This window comes from Suncus etruscus, chromosome 15 (assembly GCF_024139225.1).
Source record: "Suncus etruscus isolate mSunEtr1 chromosome 15, mSunEtr1.pri.cur, whole genome shotgun sequence".
NCBI lineage: Eukaryota > Metazoa > Chordata > Mammalia > Eulipotyphla > Soricidae > Suncus > Suncus etruscus.
The window spans coordinates 84896410-84913082 of NC_064862.1; the positions used below are offsets into that span (position 1 = coordinate 84896410).

Genomic DNA, 16673 nt, shown 5'->3' on the forward strand with positions numbered 1-16673 from the left:
TTACTGAACTGATTGTATCTGATAGCATGCTCCACAGCATTTAATTCCTTGAGATGATTATTATTTTCCATTTTATGCCATTTCAGCCTATCAGATATATTCAGGTCTTCGTAGAGACCATTCATCAGAAATCGAAGTTGTTCATGTGAATCTTGTTGGCGTCCCCTGCAAATTGGTTGCTGATATTCACAATAGTTACCTTAAAGTCTTTTGGGATGATATGACTGTGTTGTCCTGCCCACAGAACTATCATAATTTGGCCAAATTCTTCTGCCAATTTACCTTTAATTCCCAACAGATTTGACCGATTAATAGCATCCTCCTAATACTTTCAATTAAGATAACCAACTAGGAAGTAGAGAGATAGCACAGTGGTAAGGTGTTTGCCTTGCATGCAGAAGGACAGTGGTTCGAATCCTGGCATCCTATGTAGTCCCCCGAGCCTGCCAGGAGTGATTTCTGAGCAGAGCCAGAGTAACCCCTGAGCACTGCCGGGTGTGAGACCCCCCCAAAAAAAAAGATAAACAACTAAACACGGAGGGTAAGACAGGCACTGTAATATTGTATTCATATGACAAATGTTCCCTAAATTATGAGATAATTTATTGAGAACCACACCAACCAGCCTGAATTCAGAAAATCTGAATCTAGTCACTAAGCCTCATAATCTCAGTCTTAATGTGATATGATGGCTTGATGTCTCAATTACCAATTGGAGTTGAAAGTGGTTTCCTGTTCTCTTTCTCTTGGGTAGTCCATGTTAGATTTGGGAAGAAACAGGAACATTTCAGCTTGGAGGGTTCCTTCTCCCTTTGACCATAAATCTATAGCTTGGTTTCATCATTTGTGAGAATTCTGCTCTGACAAGGCATAGTGGAACCAACATTCCTGGTGGACTTGCCATCTATAGAAATATAAACATATCCTTTTCCTCAAATGAGATTACCCACTATCTATCATCAATCAATTTTCTCCCAAACAAGTTATTTGTTTGAGTTTATGCATCTTCTTCAAATTATCTTCCTGCAGCTGTGTGGGGTTCTCTTTGGGGTAAATTCAAGAAATGTAGTAAAAAGTGTTAAGGAGGGACCGGAGAGACAGCACATCAGTAAGGCATTTGCCTTGCATGCAGAAGGTCAGTGGTTTGAATCCCGGCATCCCATATGGTCCCGAGCCTGCTGGGGGCGATTTCTGAGCATAAAGTCATGAGTAGCACCAGAGTGCTGCCAGGTGTGACCCAAAAACCAAAAAATAAATAAATAGGGCCTGGAAAGATAGCACAGCGGCGTTTGCCTTGCAAGCAGCCCATCCAGGACCAAAGGTGGTTGGTTCGAATCCTGGTGTCCCATATGGTCCCCCGTGCCTGCCAGGAGCTATTTCTGAGCAGACAGCCAGGAGTAACCCCTGAGCACCGCCGGGTGTGGCCCAAAATCCAAAAAAATAAAATAAAATAAAAAATAAAATAAATAAATAAATATATAAAATACCGACCTATAAAGATAGGTCGGTAGTGGCATGTGCTTTTCCAGTATTTTAATAATTGAGTTTTGACAGTTTTGTAAGCGTGGTCAACTATTCCATGCTGGCCAGTGATACCACCTTTCCCTGATGAATAGCCATCTATAGAATTTACCAGAGCATAAGGTATGGAAGAGGAATGGATTATAGAAGATATTCTAAAAGGCATCTTTCTGAGAAAAATCCCCTCTTCTATCCACAGTGAAATAAAATTTTTTCCTGAGAAATCAGCTAAGGCTCTTTGAAGGATCTCCATAAGAGGCAGAATGGATTCAATTTCCTTTTTTGGAAATTTTTCATAGGAATTGAGGACCACAGCCAGCCAAATGCCAAGACTTTACACAAAAATAAACCAATCTGTATTTAAAAAGATGTTATCATCGATTTAATTGACCACATCAACGCTTGGAGCATCCTCATGTGGAATTTCCAAGTAAACATGCAACTCTGTAGATGAGGGTTGAGATAAGGACTGTTCAGGCGTCATTTGTAAATAGGCATTCTTTGGGAGTTGGGTTGAGGTCTGGTTGTCCCAAAACTCCCAAAAGAGAAAGGGATACACTAAACTCCATTTTTTAGGAAGTACAGAAGAAGACAGCATGTTGATAACTGTAGGAAATAATCCACATAGAACATGAAAGGAATAGCAGGCAAGAAAATTTACACTGCAAGCCGTTCACCCATAAGCCAGTTGATCCAACAAACGAAACCACAAGCCAAGATGACAGCCCCAACTGAGCTTTCCTGCCTTCATTTATTCAATTCCAAAATTCAAGCCCCTCCCTCTGCATGACCCTCCCCCCAATGGGGAAAATACCAAGGAATTGAGATACAATAACAAATGAGAAACAAAGGGAGACTACTTTAAAAGCATCAATTTACTTAATACTTCTGTATGAATTTTCATGTGCTCAGAAAGTGATAATGAATGAGTGAAGGCCTTCCTACAATCCTAATAAGTAGGCATCTCTCCTGTATGAATATTCATATGACTAATGAGCATGGAGTATCGAGAAAAGACCTTTCCACACTCCTGACATGTACAAGGCTTTTCTTTTGTATGAACAGTCATGTGCCTAGTAAGGTTTGCGGTTCGTGTGAATGCCTTTCCACACTCCTGACATGAATAAGGTTTCTCTCCTGTATGAATTTTCATGTGCACATAAAGAGATGCTGAATGAGTGAAGGCTTTGCTACATACCTGACATATATAAGGCTTCTCTCCTGTATGAATATTCATGTGCCTAATAAGCAGTGAGGATTGAGAAAAGGCCTTTCCACACTCCTGACATGTATAAGGTTTCTCTCCTGTATGAATTTTCATGTGCCTAATAAGAGTTGAGGATTGAGAAAAGGCCTTTCCACACTCCTGACATGAATAAGGCTTCTCTCCTGTATGAATAGTCAAGTGCCTAATAAGCTTTGAGGGTTTACTGAAGGCCTTTCCACACTCCTCACATGTATACGGCTTCTCTCCTGTATGTATATTCATGTGCCTAATAAACTTTGAGGATAGATTGAAGACCTTTCCACAATCCTGACATGTATAAGGTTCCTCTCCTGTATGAATATTCATGTGTCTAATAAGAATTGAGGATTGAGAAAAAGCCTTTCCACATTCCTGACATGTATAAGGCTTCTCTCCTGTATGAATAGTCAAGTGCCTAATAAGCTTTGAGGGTTGAGTGAAGGCCTTTCCACATTCCTGACATGCATAAGGCTTCTTTACCAAATGAGTATTCATGTGACTAAAAAGCTTTGAGGGTTGAGTTGGAAGGCCCTTCCCACACTCCTGACATCTATAAGGTCTCTCTCCTGAATGGATATTCATGTGCCTAAAAAGCTTTGAGGGATGAGTAAAGGCCTTTCCACACTCCTCACATGGATAACGCTTCTTTCCTATCTGAGTATTTACGTGCCTAATAAGGTTGGAAGATTGTGTGAAGGACTTCACACACTCCTGATATGTATAAGCCTCTTCTCCTGTATGAATTTTCTTGTGTACAATAAGGGAAGAAGAATAAGTGAAGGCCTTGCCATATTCAGGACATATATTACATTTGTCTCCTTTGCCAACTTCCTTAGGATCTTTTGGGTGTGGCCATTGACTCAGAGTGTGTCCACTTTGCTGACTGTCAGAGGAATCCTGCGTAATAGGGGTATCTGAGGGCACATCACAGTGCCAAGCACAGGGGAGGTCCCCCTCACATTGACTGCATGTGGGAGTCACCACTCCATGGAGAATGTGCTTGTGAGCCTCTCCGAGTGAGGGGCTCAGAGCAAACACTGTTGGTTGCTTGGCAGAAAGTGACCCAACTGTGGGGTACTGTATCCAGGGACTGGACGGAGCAGACTCAGGAGTGTGGTCACAAATAGACTGGGTCTCCGCTGCGAGGACGCTTTCCTCATTCTGGCCCCCAATTGAACAGGTGACCCCAGGGTCCTCATTCCCATCAAGATTCAGGCAGGGCTGTTCCCTCGAGGCTGTGGCCCATAGCACAGAATCACGCACGACCCAGCGGGTGTTGCAGCTTTCCTATGGAACAGCACAGGGTTAGTCCAGTAACTACTCTGTCCCTGATTCTCTATGTTCAAAACCACCCTTCATGTGTGATAACCATCACAGACAAACAATTTTCTACATGTGTAGATGTCTCTGGAGACAGGTAGGCATCCAGTCAAAAAATGGGCTGAGGTAGGTAACAAATAGTCTGAACAGAGAAGCAGAAACTATTATTTCTGGACCGTAATAAATAATTACCAGTCCTCTAAGGGTGTCCTCTCGGTGGGGATTCTGTGTTTACCCAGACATCAACCCCTTGTACGAACTGATTTCTGACTTTTTTTTTTTTATATTTGAGCCAGACCCAGTGGGGATCAGGGGTTACTCCTGGCTCTCAGCTCAGAAATCATTCCCCATGGCAGGCACGGGGGAATATATGAAATACCAGGATTCAACCCACTATTGGTCCTGGGTTGGCCTCTTGTAAGGCAAACACCCAACAAGTATGCTATCTATCCAGCCCCTTATTTCTAACACTTTTTGCAGTTTCTTTAATAGACCAGTTGATAGGGAAAAGTGTAGCCAACAAATCAGAAAACATTTGTTCTGATTTTAATTTTCTTCACTATAGCTACTAGCTCTAAAACTAAACATTGCGCTTTCAGGACACTCAGGCAAGTCTCTGAGGCTATAAGGATTGTACCCTAGGGGCCGGAGAGATAGCATAGCTGCGTTTGCCTTGCAAGCAGCCGATCCAGGACCTAAAGTGGTTGGTTTGAATCCCGGCATCCCATATGGTCCCCTGTGTCTGTCAGGAGCTATTTCTGAGCAGATAGCCAGGAGTAACCCCTGAGCCCCGTCGGCTGTGGCCCCAAAACCAAAAAAAAAAAAAAAAGTACTGTACCCTAGTACTTTTTCTCCTATGAATGCCCCATTTTTTTTTTTTAATTATTACTTTTTAAGCATCTGGGCCAGAATCTACTCCTGGGTCTGCACTCAAGAATCAGTTCTCATACTGTTGGTGTGTGGTGCCAAGGATTTGATTTTTGTCAGCTTAGTGGAAAGAAAGCACACTCCCACTATACTAGCTCCATGACACTATTTAACTTTCTCTTTTTGATTTTAGGGTCATACCCTGTGATATTCAACTACTTCTAGCTCTGAGCTCTGGGATCCTACCTGGCACTGCTGAAGTGACCTTTTGGAATATCAGGTCTTGAGCCCTAATTCTCTGTGCACAATGTACAATCCCTACTTAAACTGCTATGGCACATTTATTACTTTCAGTAACAGAATAAGCAAATTTTTAGGGATATGGAACAGCCAAAATTGTGAAAATTTCCCTATTTCACTACTTCAGTGAATAAGCACAGAAGTGTAAATCTACCCCTCAGAAGAACCTGAAGCACCATTTTGAAACAAACAGAAAACATTTCCTTGTTTAAGCCTTCGTTATAGCTCATTGTGAGGTATATGAGCACATAACTTAAAGGCCACGTGGGATCTTCGGCACAACACAAGGAAATGGCTATAGGAGGATACCAAGGAGGGTCTAGTCCGAAATCAATTCCTGACATCCAAAATGGGCCCAACCCTAGAGAAACCCTTAGTATCACAGTTGTCACTCCAAAACAAAACAAAAGTCACTGTAGGTATATTCTTCCCAAACACCAATGAGCTCACATTCCATTGTTTTAATTTTTATTGTACTATGGGGTCCCTCTAAGCAATGATCTTCATTCCCCTGATCATACTAGGTGAGGCCTGGAGACCATGCTCAGTACTGAATGAGACACAGTTTCCATCATGAGAAAAGACCTTCCCACTGGGATACGGATCCAATTGACCATGAACCAGTATCAGCACTTGACCAAATGTTCTATTAAATCAAAATCACTGCATCTCTTTTCTCCCTAAACCATTTTCCAAACTAATCAAAGAATTTCTTTGCTCTCACAAATAATTTCAGACCTTTTGGGTAGACAAATCACTGAATTGATCTTGGAACTCATGTAGAACTAAAGGGCAACTTCTCACACTGGGTCCGGATCCTTCCAACAGTACAGAGACCATAGATGTGGTAAAAGTGCTTTATAAGTCCTATGTATTTGCACAACTGAGCTACCCCAAAATCATAATAAAAATATTGATGAGGAATTTGCAAATCTTACCAACTCACTCCTGTTTGGAGATTCCATTCCAAAATTAAATAGTAGAAAAGTGGAATTCTGAAGAGTAGGTCTGCACACTAAAACCAAACCAAATATGTAATGTAAGAATCTGTTAACGAACCAGAACAATGCAAAACATTGAGGTCGTTGCATGCAGCTGATCCTGGTGGGATCAGTGACTTTCCCTATGCCCCCCTCTCAAACAGGAATAATTTCTGAGCACAAGGTCAGGAGTAATCTCTGAGCACTGCCAGGACTGACCCAATAACCACAAAGAATTTAACTGAATGCAAACTGTTGAAAGAGCCACAGTTATGACAATTTATGGTTCATTCATCAATGGTTTCAACATACAGGTAAAAAATTATTCCTGGGGGCCAGAGAGATAGCATGGAGGTAAGCCTTTCATGCTGAAGGTTGGTGGTTCAAATCCTAGCATCCCATATGGTCCCCCAAGCCTGCCAGGAGCAATTTCTGAGCATAGAGCCAGGAGTAACCCCTAAGTGCTGCCGGGTGTGATCCCCCCCAAAAAAATTATTTCTGATTTGGCCAAAGAGAAGACACACCAGGGAAGTTATTTCCTTGCATGTGGCTGACCCAACATCAAATCCTGGCAGACTATATGATTTCCATAGTCTGTCAGGAATAATTTTAGCATAGAGCCACTAGTAAAACCTGAGTATAAAGTTGTGGCCAAACATCACACACACACACACACACACACACACACACACACACACACACACACACACACACACAATTACTTGAGGGGCTGGAGAGATGGCATGGAGGTAGGTCGTTTGCCTTGCATGCAGAAGGATGATGATTGGAATCCTGGCATCCCATATGGTACCCCCTGAGCCTGCCAGGAGCAATTTCTGAGTGTAGAGCCAGGAGTAACCCTTGAGCACTGCTGGGTGTGACCCCCCCCCAATAAAAGACTTGACTAAATCCTAGTTATAGGCAACACAGTGACTATATATTGTTTTCAGGCACTCAATCAGCTTCCATAATATGGAAGTAGATTAAGAGAATCAAAATGAGGCCCTTAAAGACATCTACGTTAGGATGGTGCTGGGCTTACTTCTCTGTGCTTCAAACATACAAATCAAAAATATATTTCTAGTAAGACAGAGATTTAGGACATCCTGGGAGAGATTTGCCTTGAAAGTTTTGATCTAAGTTAAATTTCTGGTATCCCATATACTACCCGAAGCATTGCAAGAGTAATATCTGAGAATAGAGCTAAGATTAATCGAGAAAGAGATAACCCAGTGGTAGGGCGTTTGCCTTGCACACGGCCAACCCAGTACAGATATGAGATCGATTCCCAGCACGCCATATGTTCCTTGAGCCTGCCAGGAGCAATTTCTGAGCACAGAACTAGAAGTAACCCCTTAGTGCTATTGGGTATGCAGCATAACAGAAACCAACAAAACAAGAGGGTAATAATCCAGGAAAATCACTGGGTTGTACCCAAAAGAAAAACAAACAACAAATTTCTTAATATTCCTAAGAACTGGTATTTATTTTGCAGGAGGGACCCAGGTTCGATCAAGACCATCAAATATGGTTCTCTGAGTGTACCAGAAAGATTTGAGAAGCACAGGCACCAGTGTGAGCACCAAGTACAACCAGCAAGGAGGTCTCAAGAAATGAGAGAATAAAATACTTGGGGAATCGCTGAAAATGATCTAATGGCAAAGACAAGTATATGAAAACATAGAACCGAGGGGCATCAAACTGCCCCTGTAAAGGGAATGACAACATGGGTTTGTATAGCTACTCTGTCAGCATAGACGGGTGATGAAGGCGCAGAACCACAGGACCGGTTATAAATACCAGCAGACAGGGAAGCAGAAAGAGGAAGGTCAAGACAGCCAAGCTCCAGACCATTGTGGGCCTTAGCATCAATAGCTATGAACGTAGTCAGAGAAGTCCCACACCCATTATCCAAGACTCCGACACACACTGCTCAGTACCCACATTTCAAATTGCCCAGGACACTACCACGCTCCTCCACAGGGCCAGACCCTGGTGCTCGTCCCACACTGACCTCCAAACACGCCTCTTGGCAGCCTCCCAAGGGCTCCTTCTTCCAACCAGGAGATCAGTGCAGGCTTCACCCTGCATTGTCCTGTCCAGAGAAAAGTTTCATGGTTTAGAGACAGGGAGGGGGATAGTAAACTACCACCCCTTGTGTATGAGTCTAGGCCCCTAATGAAAGTAACCAAATCACAGAACAGATGAATAAAAGAATCTCTACTTTCCTTATGTATGTTGGTTATCACACAGATGAAACCGGGTTCAATGAAAGTATCCAACGTATAACACTTAATACCATATATTCCGGCGTATAAGACAACTGGGCGTATAAGACGACCCCCTAATTTTGCAGTTAAAACATAGGTTTAGGCCAATATTCGCTGTATCAGACAGAACGTTCCTGTGCTGCAACCGTATGTACCACAGTGAGCCAATCACAACAAGCAAAGGTTCAAAGGTTATATTGTCATAGACTTCCTCTGACTCTGGCCAATCTGAGCAGGCTTTTGACAGTATAGATTCGGATCCAAAACATTGTCTAATTTGCAATGCATCAAAAGCCTCCTTGGATTGGCTGAGTTAGAGAGGCGGTTCCAAGCAGCTTGCAGTGATTGGTGCAGGATCGAGTTGGAAAATTTGTCTTGTGGCAATATTCAGAAAATTTTCGTTTAGCGGCATATTGAAACATTTTTCGGGATATACTTGGCATATAAGACGACCCCCGATCGGTTGACTTTTTTTTTGTTTCAAAAGTTGTCTTATACGCCGGAAAATACGGTAATACTATACGGAGCAATAATACAAGTCGGGGCTCAAAAGGGCCCATGTACACCCTCTGTAGTTTGTTCTATAGGTGAGCACTGAGTACAGAGCCTGACATAACCACAAACACTGCCAGGATGACAAGACTGCAAAATTTCTTGTTGGGTATGATTAATAATACAGGGGTAGGCTTTTGCCTTCTACTAATAAGCCAGTATTAGATTCATGGCATGTCATATGGTTTCCCAAGCGCATCAGGAATAATTCTTGAGTATCAAACCAGGGTGGGTAACCCCTCCCCATCATCAAGTATGGCTTAAAAACTCAAAATAGGAGCCGGAGAGATAGCACAGCGGGTTGGTTGGTTTGAATCCCGGCGTCCCATATGGTCCCCTGTGCTTGCCAGGAGCTATTTCTGAGCAGACAGCCCTGAGCACCACCGAGTGTGGCCCAAAAACCAAAAAATAATAAATAAATAAATAAATAAATAAATAAATAAATAAATAAATAAATAAATAAATACTCAAAATAATAAAACTGGGGCCGTACCAGGAGCACAGTGGGACAGTGTTTACCTGCACACAAGCTGACTGATTTCCACACCTAGTGGGCCAGAAGATTCCATGGGGAAACTAGAAATAATTTCTTTCTTCCTTTTTTTTTTGGCCACATAAGGTGATACTCAGGGTTTACTCCTGGCTATACACTCAGGAATCGCTCTTGGCTTGGGGGCCTATATGGAACGCCAGGGAATTAAAGCACGTTCCATCTGAGGCTTTTGCTGGCAAAGCAGATGCCTTACCACTTACACCACTGTCCGGTCCCTAGAAATAGCATAGACTCAAGGGTAATCTTTGATTGCTGCTGTGAGTGCCCCACAAAATATAGGGGCTATTATACAACAGCCAGTTTATTTTATTTTATTTTATTTTTGGTTTTTGGGCCACACCCAGCAGTGCTCAGGGGTTCCTCCTGGCTGTCTGCTCAGAAATAGCTCCTGGCAGGCACAGGGGACCATATGGGACACTGGGATTCGAACCAACCACCTTTGGTCCTAGATCGGCTGCTTGCAAGGCAAACGCTGCTGTGCTATCTCTCCGGGCCCTATTTTATTTTATTTTATTTTATTTTATTTTATTTTATTTGGTTTTTGGGTCACACCCTGCAGTGCCTCAAGAATTACTCCTGGCTCTATGCTCAGAAATCGGCTGGCAGGCTCAGGGGACCATATGAGATGCCAGGATTTGAACCAACAACCTTCTGCATGCAAGGCAAACGCCTTACCTCCATGCTATCTCTCTGGCCCCACAACAGCCAGTTTAGAGGAAACTGGAAACTAGTTTGCCTGCCGTGCAATGGTCAAGGCATGGCTAACTGAAACCAGATCTCAAAGAGAGATTGCTTCCCTGACAATCTTTAGCTTATTGATAGCTCCAAATATTTAATTTGCCTAAATATGAATCTCCCTTCCACTGTGCTAAGTATGTATAGATTAGATCATTTACCTCCCGATTAAAGAATTAATATAGGAAAATGCGGCCTGGATTAAGTAGCCCTTTACCTGGAAAACCTAGCATTAAGAGAAACAAAAATATCTTTGTAATACTCAAAGTGAAGTTAATCATTGAAAGGAAGTCCTAAATCTTTAAACAGCTTGCTCCCTCAGATGAAAGGAAACCTAATAGGAACTCCTGGCAGCCTGCTAATCCTTTCATTTACATCAGAATTGACACTCAGGGTCTGATGGTGGGGAGGAAAAACTTTGAGGTGTTAAAAGTCGCCTTTGGGAATCCCAGGAAAGCACCCCTCTCCAAAAGAGACTCTTCTCTATCCACTTTCATTGAAGCTTATCTCTCAGAAGGTTTGTAACCCACAATAAAGGCCAGTGAATTGTCAGTAGTGAAGAAACTTATAGCTAAAACAGTATACATTAATAAACTTTTGCTAACAAGAAGATAACATCTCTTCGATCTTGCAGGAAAAGATGTAAGATGGATCACACGTGAATATCATGTAGAAAGCATCACTGTGGCATTCAATAAAGTTGGATTCAGACTCACACTCATTCCTGAGCATGGGCTATTTCTCATCACTGAAGCCATTGCACCCACTTCCTTTATTGATCCCTAGGTTTCCCTTCGTCTCCAGAACAAGAGGCTGTGACACTGTGATAATAGAGTGTGGAGGCTTTTAGGTTCTTCGGTAATGGCTGGCTCCCAAACACCACCAAGCCCTGCCAGGGTTGACTCCTAAATGCAGAGCCAGGTGGAAGTCTGAGTTCTGTTGGGTGTACCAAAAAAGAAGAAACATCAAATGACGCAGTGCAGCCTAGATAACAGTGAAATTGGGAAATGTCCTTGGCAAACAGGAGCCTCAGGTTGGATCCCCAGCACTGCACCAGCCGAAGAAAATCAAGAGGCGCTGATGCTGTGCATCCCTAAGCAACTGATGAATAACACTTAAGTCAAACTTTCTGGAATAAATGTTGGACTTACTCAGAGTCGGCACATTAATACAGAGCAGCAGATGTAGATGTGATCACTAGCACTGAAAGAGATCACTGAACAATGCCAGACATAGTCCCTAATCTCAGTGCCTATACAAAGCTTTGAGCACTCCCGTGTGTGGTCAAGAGCTTCCCCAAAGTTACAAAAACTGAATGGCTTGCATTTGGGAAAATTGTGGAATGTACTCACAGTAATCAGGGCTGACTCCTAGCTCTGTGCTCAGGGATAATCCCTGGAAGCCTATGAGATCAATGTACAGTCTGGATCAAAACTGATTAGGCAAACACCCCACATAATGTACTATCTCTCAGGACTGGGGAATGACATTTAAATTAAATAATTGGACTTTTCTAAGATAAAGTCAGTCCTGGAAGCATAACAATGGGGAGGGTCTTAAGTTTGGGGAATAGAAAATTTAGGTCTCCTAGTAAACCCAGATCCCTGAGTGATATGTGATTTCTAACAAAGGATGTGTTTCTCATAGGTACCCCAAGGAAGCTTTTACCTAAAGCCCAGAAGTGCTGTTAGGTCTCCAACATCACATCTCTATAGAGCTTCCTTTTAGAGTTTTCCAGACATGGGGCAAAACCCAAGGCCACATCAGGGGCACATCACCATGTCCTGAGCAGTAAGAGCCCAGGCTCACACAGACTCTGAATGTAAAGAAGGGACCACCTGGTATCCTAAAGGGATGCAATTTCTCTGCTCTCTCCACTCAGGAAGAACCAGCCTCAAAGTCAATATGTCAATGGGCAACCCTGATGACAGGCTCCAGAAATCCCTGTGGACCAGCCAACATAACATAATGTGTGAACATTCTTCAAGTAGATTATTGGAACTAGTGGTATGCACACCAACACACCTGGGCCAATACCCAGTATCACTAGGTCCACTGAACATTGCCAGGAATAACTCCCCAGCATCGATGCAGAAGAAGCTATAAAGCACTCTGGGTGTTTCCCACAATGCTACATACACAAGAGGCCAAGCACAGCAGCCCATATCTGCTTCAGCAGCTCATCACTTCCCTTGATAGAAGGGATAGAAAGAAAGCAAATTCAAGGGTCAGATTCTGCAGTCAAACCTGTGCTTTTCTGAGTCAGCACATGTTTGCCTACAAAAAAAATCCCTCCTTGAACAGATAAAAACAACCTGATTCCCAATTGTATGATCCTTTGCTCACATTTCCCTTTAGATCCACAAGCCATGGGACTAGAAACATATAAGCTTTGAAAGTGTAACTACCTTATGAAAAGAAATGTGGGAGCACAGTCGAGGCGAGACTGCAAAGTGAAGGAAAAAAAGATCTGAACTGCATGGAATGAACAACAGGGAATGAGAAATAGAACCATGGGGTTGCAGAATAGGCCACCCAGGGTCAATCCCTGGTATATAATTGGGTCCCCTTATGTTGCCAGGAGTAAATCCTTGGCACAGAGGCAAGAATAAGCCCTTAGTACCTTCAACATGGAAAAAAAATCATATACAAAACAAAATAATCTGAGGTTCCAGAGCCCAAAGAAATCAAAACTAAATTCCATAGGGAAGTCCACATGAAGGAAAGCACCCAGGAACATTCTTTCCAGTAAGGCAAAAAATTCTTCACCCAGAGTTTAGACAGTTAGGAACTTGGGAAGTGTGCCAGATCCCCATTAAGGGTCCTGAGTGAAGATAGTGAGAAGACAAGTTCCTGAGTATTGGCCTGGCATTTGGGAACTGCAGCAAAACATGAATGAAGAACTTTGTGCTGAACCTACAGATAGCAAGGAGGGCACTTGCCTTGTCCTTGGCTGGTCCAGAGAGAACCTCAGAGTCCCCATGTGATCCATTACACAGAAGAGAAGGGACACCTAAATGCAGAGCCAGGAGTATCCACTATCAGCTGTGGTGACAGAACTACATATCAGTGGCCGGAGAGATAGGACAGCAGTGGGGTGTTTGCCAAATGAAGCCAAATGGGGAGAGATCCAGGTTTGATTCCTGGCATCCCATATGGTACCCCAGCCTGCCAGGGGCGATATCTGAATGCACAGCTAGGAGTAACCAAAGAGCTGCTGGATGTAGCCCAAAAACCAACCAACCAACCAACAAACAAACAAATAAAGTTTGGAATTAAAAAGAAAAAAAAAACTGCAAATCAATAATAGAGCTGATCCCTGATGAGAAAAGAATAATTCTTTAGGGCAAAAATCTTGGAATCAAAGATTTCCTTACCAATATCTTCCCAGTCTATATTTTATGGTCTCCAGAATACCCCCGAGGGCCCAAGAGCTACCAGGGGTGACCCAAGAACACTGATTCAGAAGCTCTCAACACACTGGATGACCCTTAAACCAAGCACAGTAAACAAGGTCAAAATTGGCCTCAAACAACAAAGTCCAGCGCTCTGGCCAGGAACCAAACCCAACAGTGGGGTGCTACACCTGTCCTCCCACCCTGTCCTTTTCTAAGCTCACACTCTCCCCCTACCTGGGAACTGGAGTTCTGATGGTACAGCCCCATCTTTACCCGTCTGTATTATTCCGAAAGAGCATCAGAAAGACAGTTTGCATGAATGCCTTTAGGAAAAACATAGCCATGAGCTCCACTGAGGAGGAAAAAAACCTGCACTGACTGGAAGTGCCTGCACTGGGGCCAGCAATGCCTGATGGGCTGCACCGTGAGCACTAATTCAGACCCATAGGAACACACACAGACAGACTCCTGAAGTACCTCATTAAGGTTTTGAAGCAAACAGACAGGGATAGGACCATGGGACAATAAAGTCTTGAGATACCATAAAACCAAGGGATTGAGATTGGGGGTGGGGGTGTTGGGTCACACCCTGCAGTGCTCAGGCAATACTCCTGGCTTCAGGCTCAGAAATCGTTCCTGGCAGGCTCGGGGGACCATATGGGACGCCGGGATTCAAACCACCATCCTTCTGCATGCAGAGCAAACGCCTTACCTTCATGCTATCTCTCAGGCCTGAGAACAATATCTTAACCTGAGGCCACTGCAGGACCAGAGAAGTCTGGACTCTCACCGTTTTGCACAGAGACTCCAGCAGGAACAGAAGCCAAGAGAGGAATATCAAAGACCTTCAACTATCCCTACCCTGCCCCTGGCAACCACCCTAGAAATAGGACACTCATGAAAGTGGAAAGCCCATAAGGCAGGTTGGGAGAAACAGTAGAAAAGCCAACTTGGAACAAAGGACCTCATTGCCTAAGCCATGGTGACAGTATCTCCCCTCAAACCTGGGGACTTTGTGGGGGTTTTTTTTGGTTTGTTTTTGGCTACACTCAGTGGAGCTCAGGGGTTATTCCTGGCACTGCACTCAAAAATCCCTCCTGGCAGGCTCTGGGAACCATATGGGAAGGAGGGAACCTGCAGGCAAAGCAAATGCTCTCCTGCTGTGCTATCTTTCCAAGCCCAGTCGTGGATGGAGACTTTCTAGCTTTTATTATGGAATGTGTTTTGGGGTGAGCTCACTCTGCGGCTAAACAAAAGCTTTAGAGAGACCAGAACACACCTTCTGTCCTACGACTTTTAGCTTTTCTGATTTGGGGGCCACATCCTGCGGTGACAGAGCTGGCTAGGGCTCCGTCTACAGTTAGAACTCTCTGTCCAGCCTGACTTTCCTGCAAAGCGCAAGTCCTGGATCCCCCAGTGTCTTCCCAGGTGCCAGAGCTGGAGAGTGAGAGGGGAGAGCTGCAGATTCCCTCTAGGGCGGCCGCCTCTTCCCCCCACCCCCACCCCAATTCCTAGGGAGCCACCAGGGGCCTCCCCCGGCATCAGTCGATCGGTTCTTTTCTTTGTCGTGTCTGAAAATTCCCGCCTGGGTTGGTTCAAGCCCGTGTTCTCCCCCGACCGCATGCTTCCCCATAGACAGATCAGAGATCGAGTCCCCAATAGACCTAGGTCAAAATGATCTAGGTCACTGTGGGGCGTCGGGACTGCACCCCCGCTGACCCACTTGCAAAAACAAGCACCCTGGGCGGCCCGATCCCCGGCCCGATCGCCTCTTTCTCGTCTCTCCTGTCTATCCCGGCGATCCTGGACCATGAGAGGAACAAACAAAACAAAAGCAAACTGTCCGCGCGCTCGGCCCCGTCCGATGCGTCCAGGGCCGCATCCCCGGCCACCTCCGATCCTCCCGGGGTCCCCCCGCCGCTCACCTGGCCGATCCCCCGGGGCCTCCGCTCAAGGGCGATCAGAGCAGCCGCTGGGCATCCAGAGCCGGAAATCGTTCCTCCAGGACCCCCCGCTCCGGCGGGGGCCCCACGACCCGCTCTCGGGTCGCGGTGTGGCCGCTAAAAGGACCCGAGCGAGGAACGTACGCGGAAAAGTAGCTGGGGTTCGGTGACGTCACAATCACTTCCGGCCGACGTCTTAAAGGGACCTCCCTCGGCTTGGCATCGGGCACTTCTTTATTCTCCACTCCGAGTCACTCAGTTTATTTGGGAGGGGGGATTAGACCACACCCAGTGACGCTCAGGGGTTCCTGCAAGCTCTGTGCTCTTGCTCGGGGCATCCTCTGGGATGCTGGGGTTTTCAAACCCCGCAGCAGTCCTGAGTCAACCGCCTGCCACTCAATTTCTGTGCTCACTCCTCCAGGGGGGTTAAGCGCTTTCCTTTCATGATGTTGACTACTTTTTTGTTTGTTTGTTTGTTTGTTTTGGTTTTTGGTTTTTGGGTCACACCCGGCATTGCTCAGGGGTGACTCCTGGCTGTCTGCTCAGAAATAGCTCCTGGCAGGCACGAGGGACCATATGGGACACCGGGATTCGAACCAACCACCTTTGGTTCTGGATCGGCTACTTGCAAGGCAAAAGCCGCTGTGCTATCTCTCCGGGCCCCGATGTTGACTATTTTTATATTCCAGTCCCCAGAAGTGCATTATCCCCCCCCCACCTCCCAAGCAATGCAAGAAACGACTGAGCACAGAGAAAGGAGGAGATCCAGAACACAGATAGCTATGCTCACCCACATGCACTCAAATAGAAATTAGGAAACTCTTCCCCACCAATCCTTGAGCCCTATTCTGAGCCATGTGTCTTATGTAAGAATCTTCAGTTCATTCATGTAACTGGGAGAGAATGAATGGTGGATGCTTCAGCTGCAAATTAAAATAGGAGGCATCCTGCGTTAGAAACTTCAACCAGGGGGCCAGAGAGATAGCAA

At 44.7% G+C, this 16673-nt stretch overlaps 2 protein-coding genes across 4 annotated transcripts in view; both read right to left on the bottom strand.

Annotated features, from left to right (window-relative positions):
• Positions 1-8293, bottom strand: part of LOC126031150 (zinc finger protein 239-like) — a 59847-nt gene extending 51554 nt beyond the window's left edge. Inside the window, exons 1-2 of one of the 3 annotated variants that reach the window (XM_049789438.1) lie at positions 8249-8293; positions 6193-6269 (exon numbers count right to left, since the gene is read on the bottom strand). Coding sequence is in view for 2 of the 3 variants with exons in the window: in XM_049789436.1 (XP_049645393.1) it covers positions 2471-4054; positions 6193-6219 (1611 nt within the window). In the remaining variant the exon portion in view is untranslated. Of the gene's footprint in view, positions 1-2378; positions 4055-6192; positions 6328-8248 lie in introns of those variants that run through there. The other 2 variants (XM_049789436.1, XM_049789437.1) reach the window with 2 other exon arrangements.
• The window catches only part of LOC126031149 (zinc finger protein 383-like), a 207696-nt gene that overhangs the window by 110898 nt on the left and 80125 nt on the right, over positions 1-16673 (bottom strand). The gene's annotated exons all lie outside the window — the stretch shown is intronic.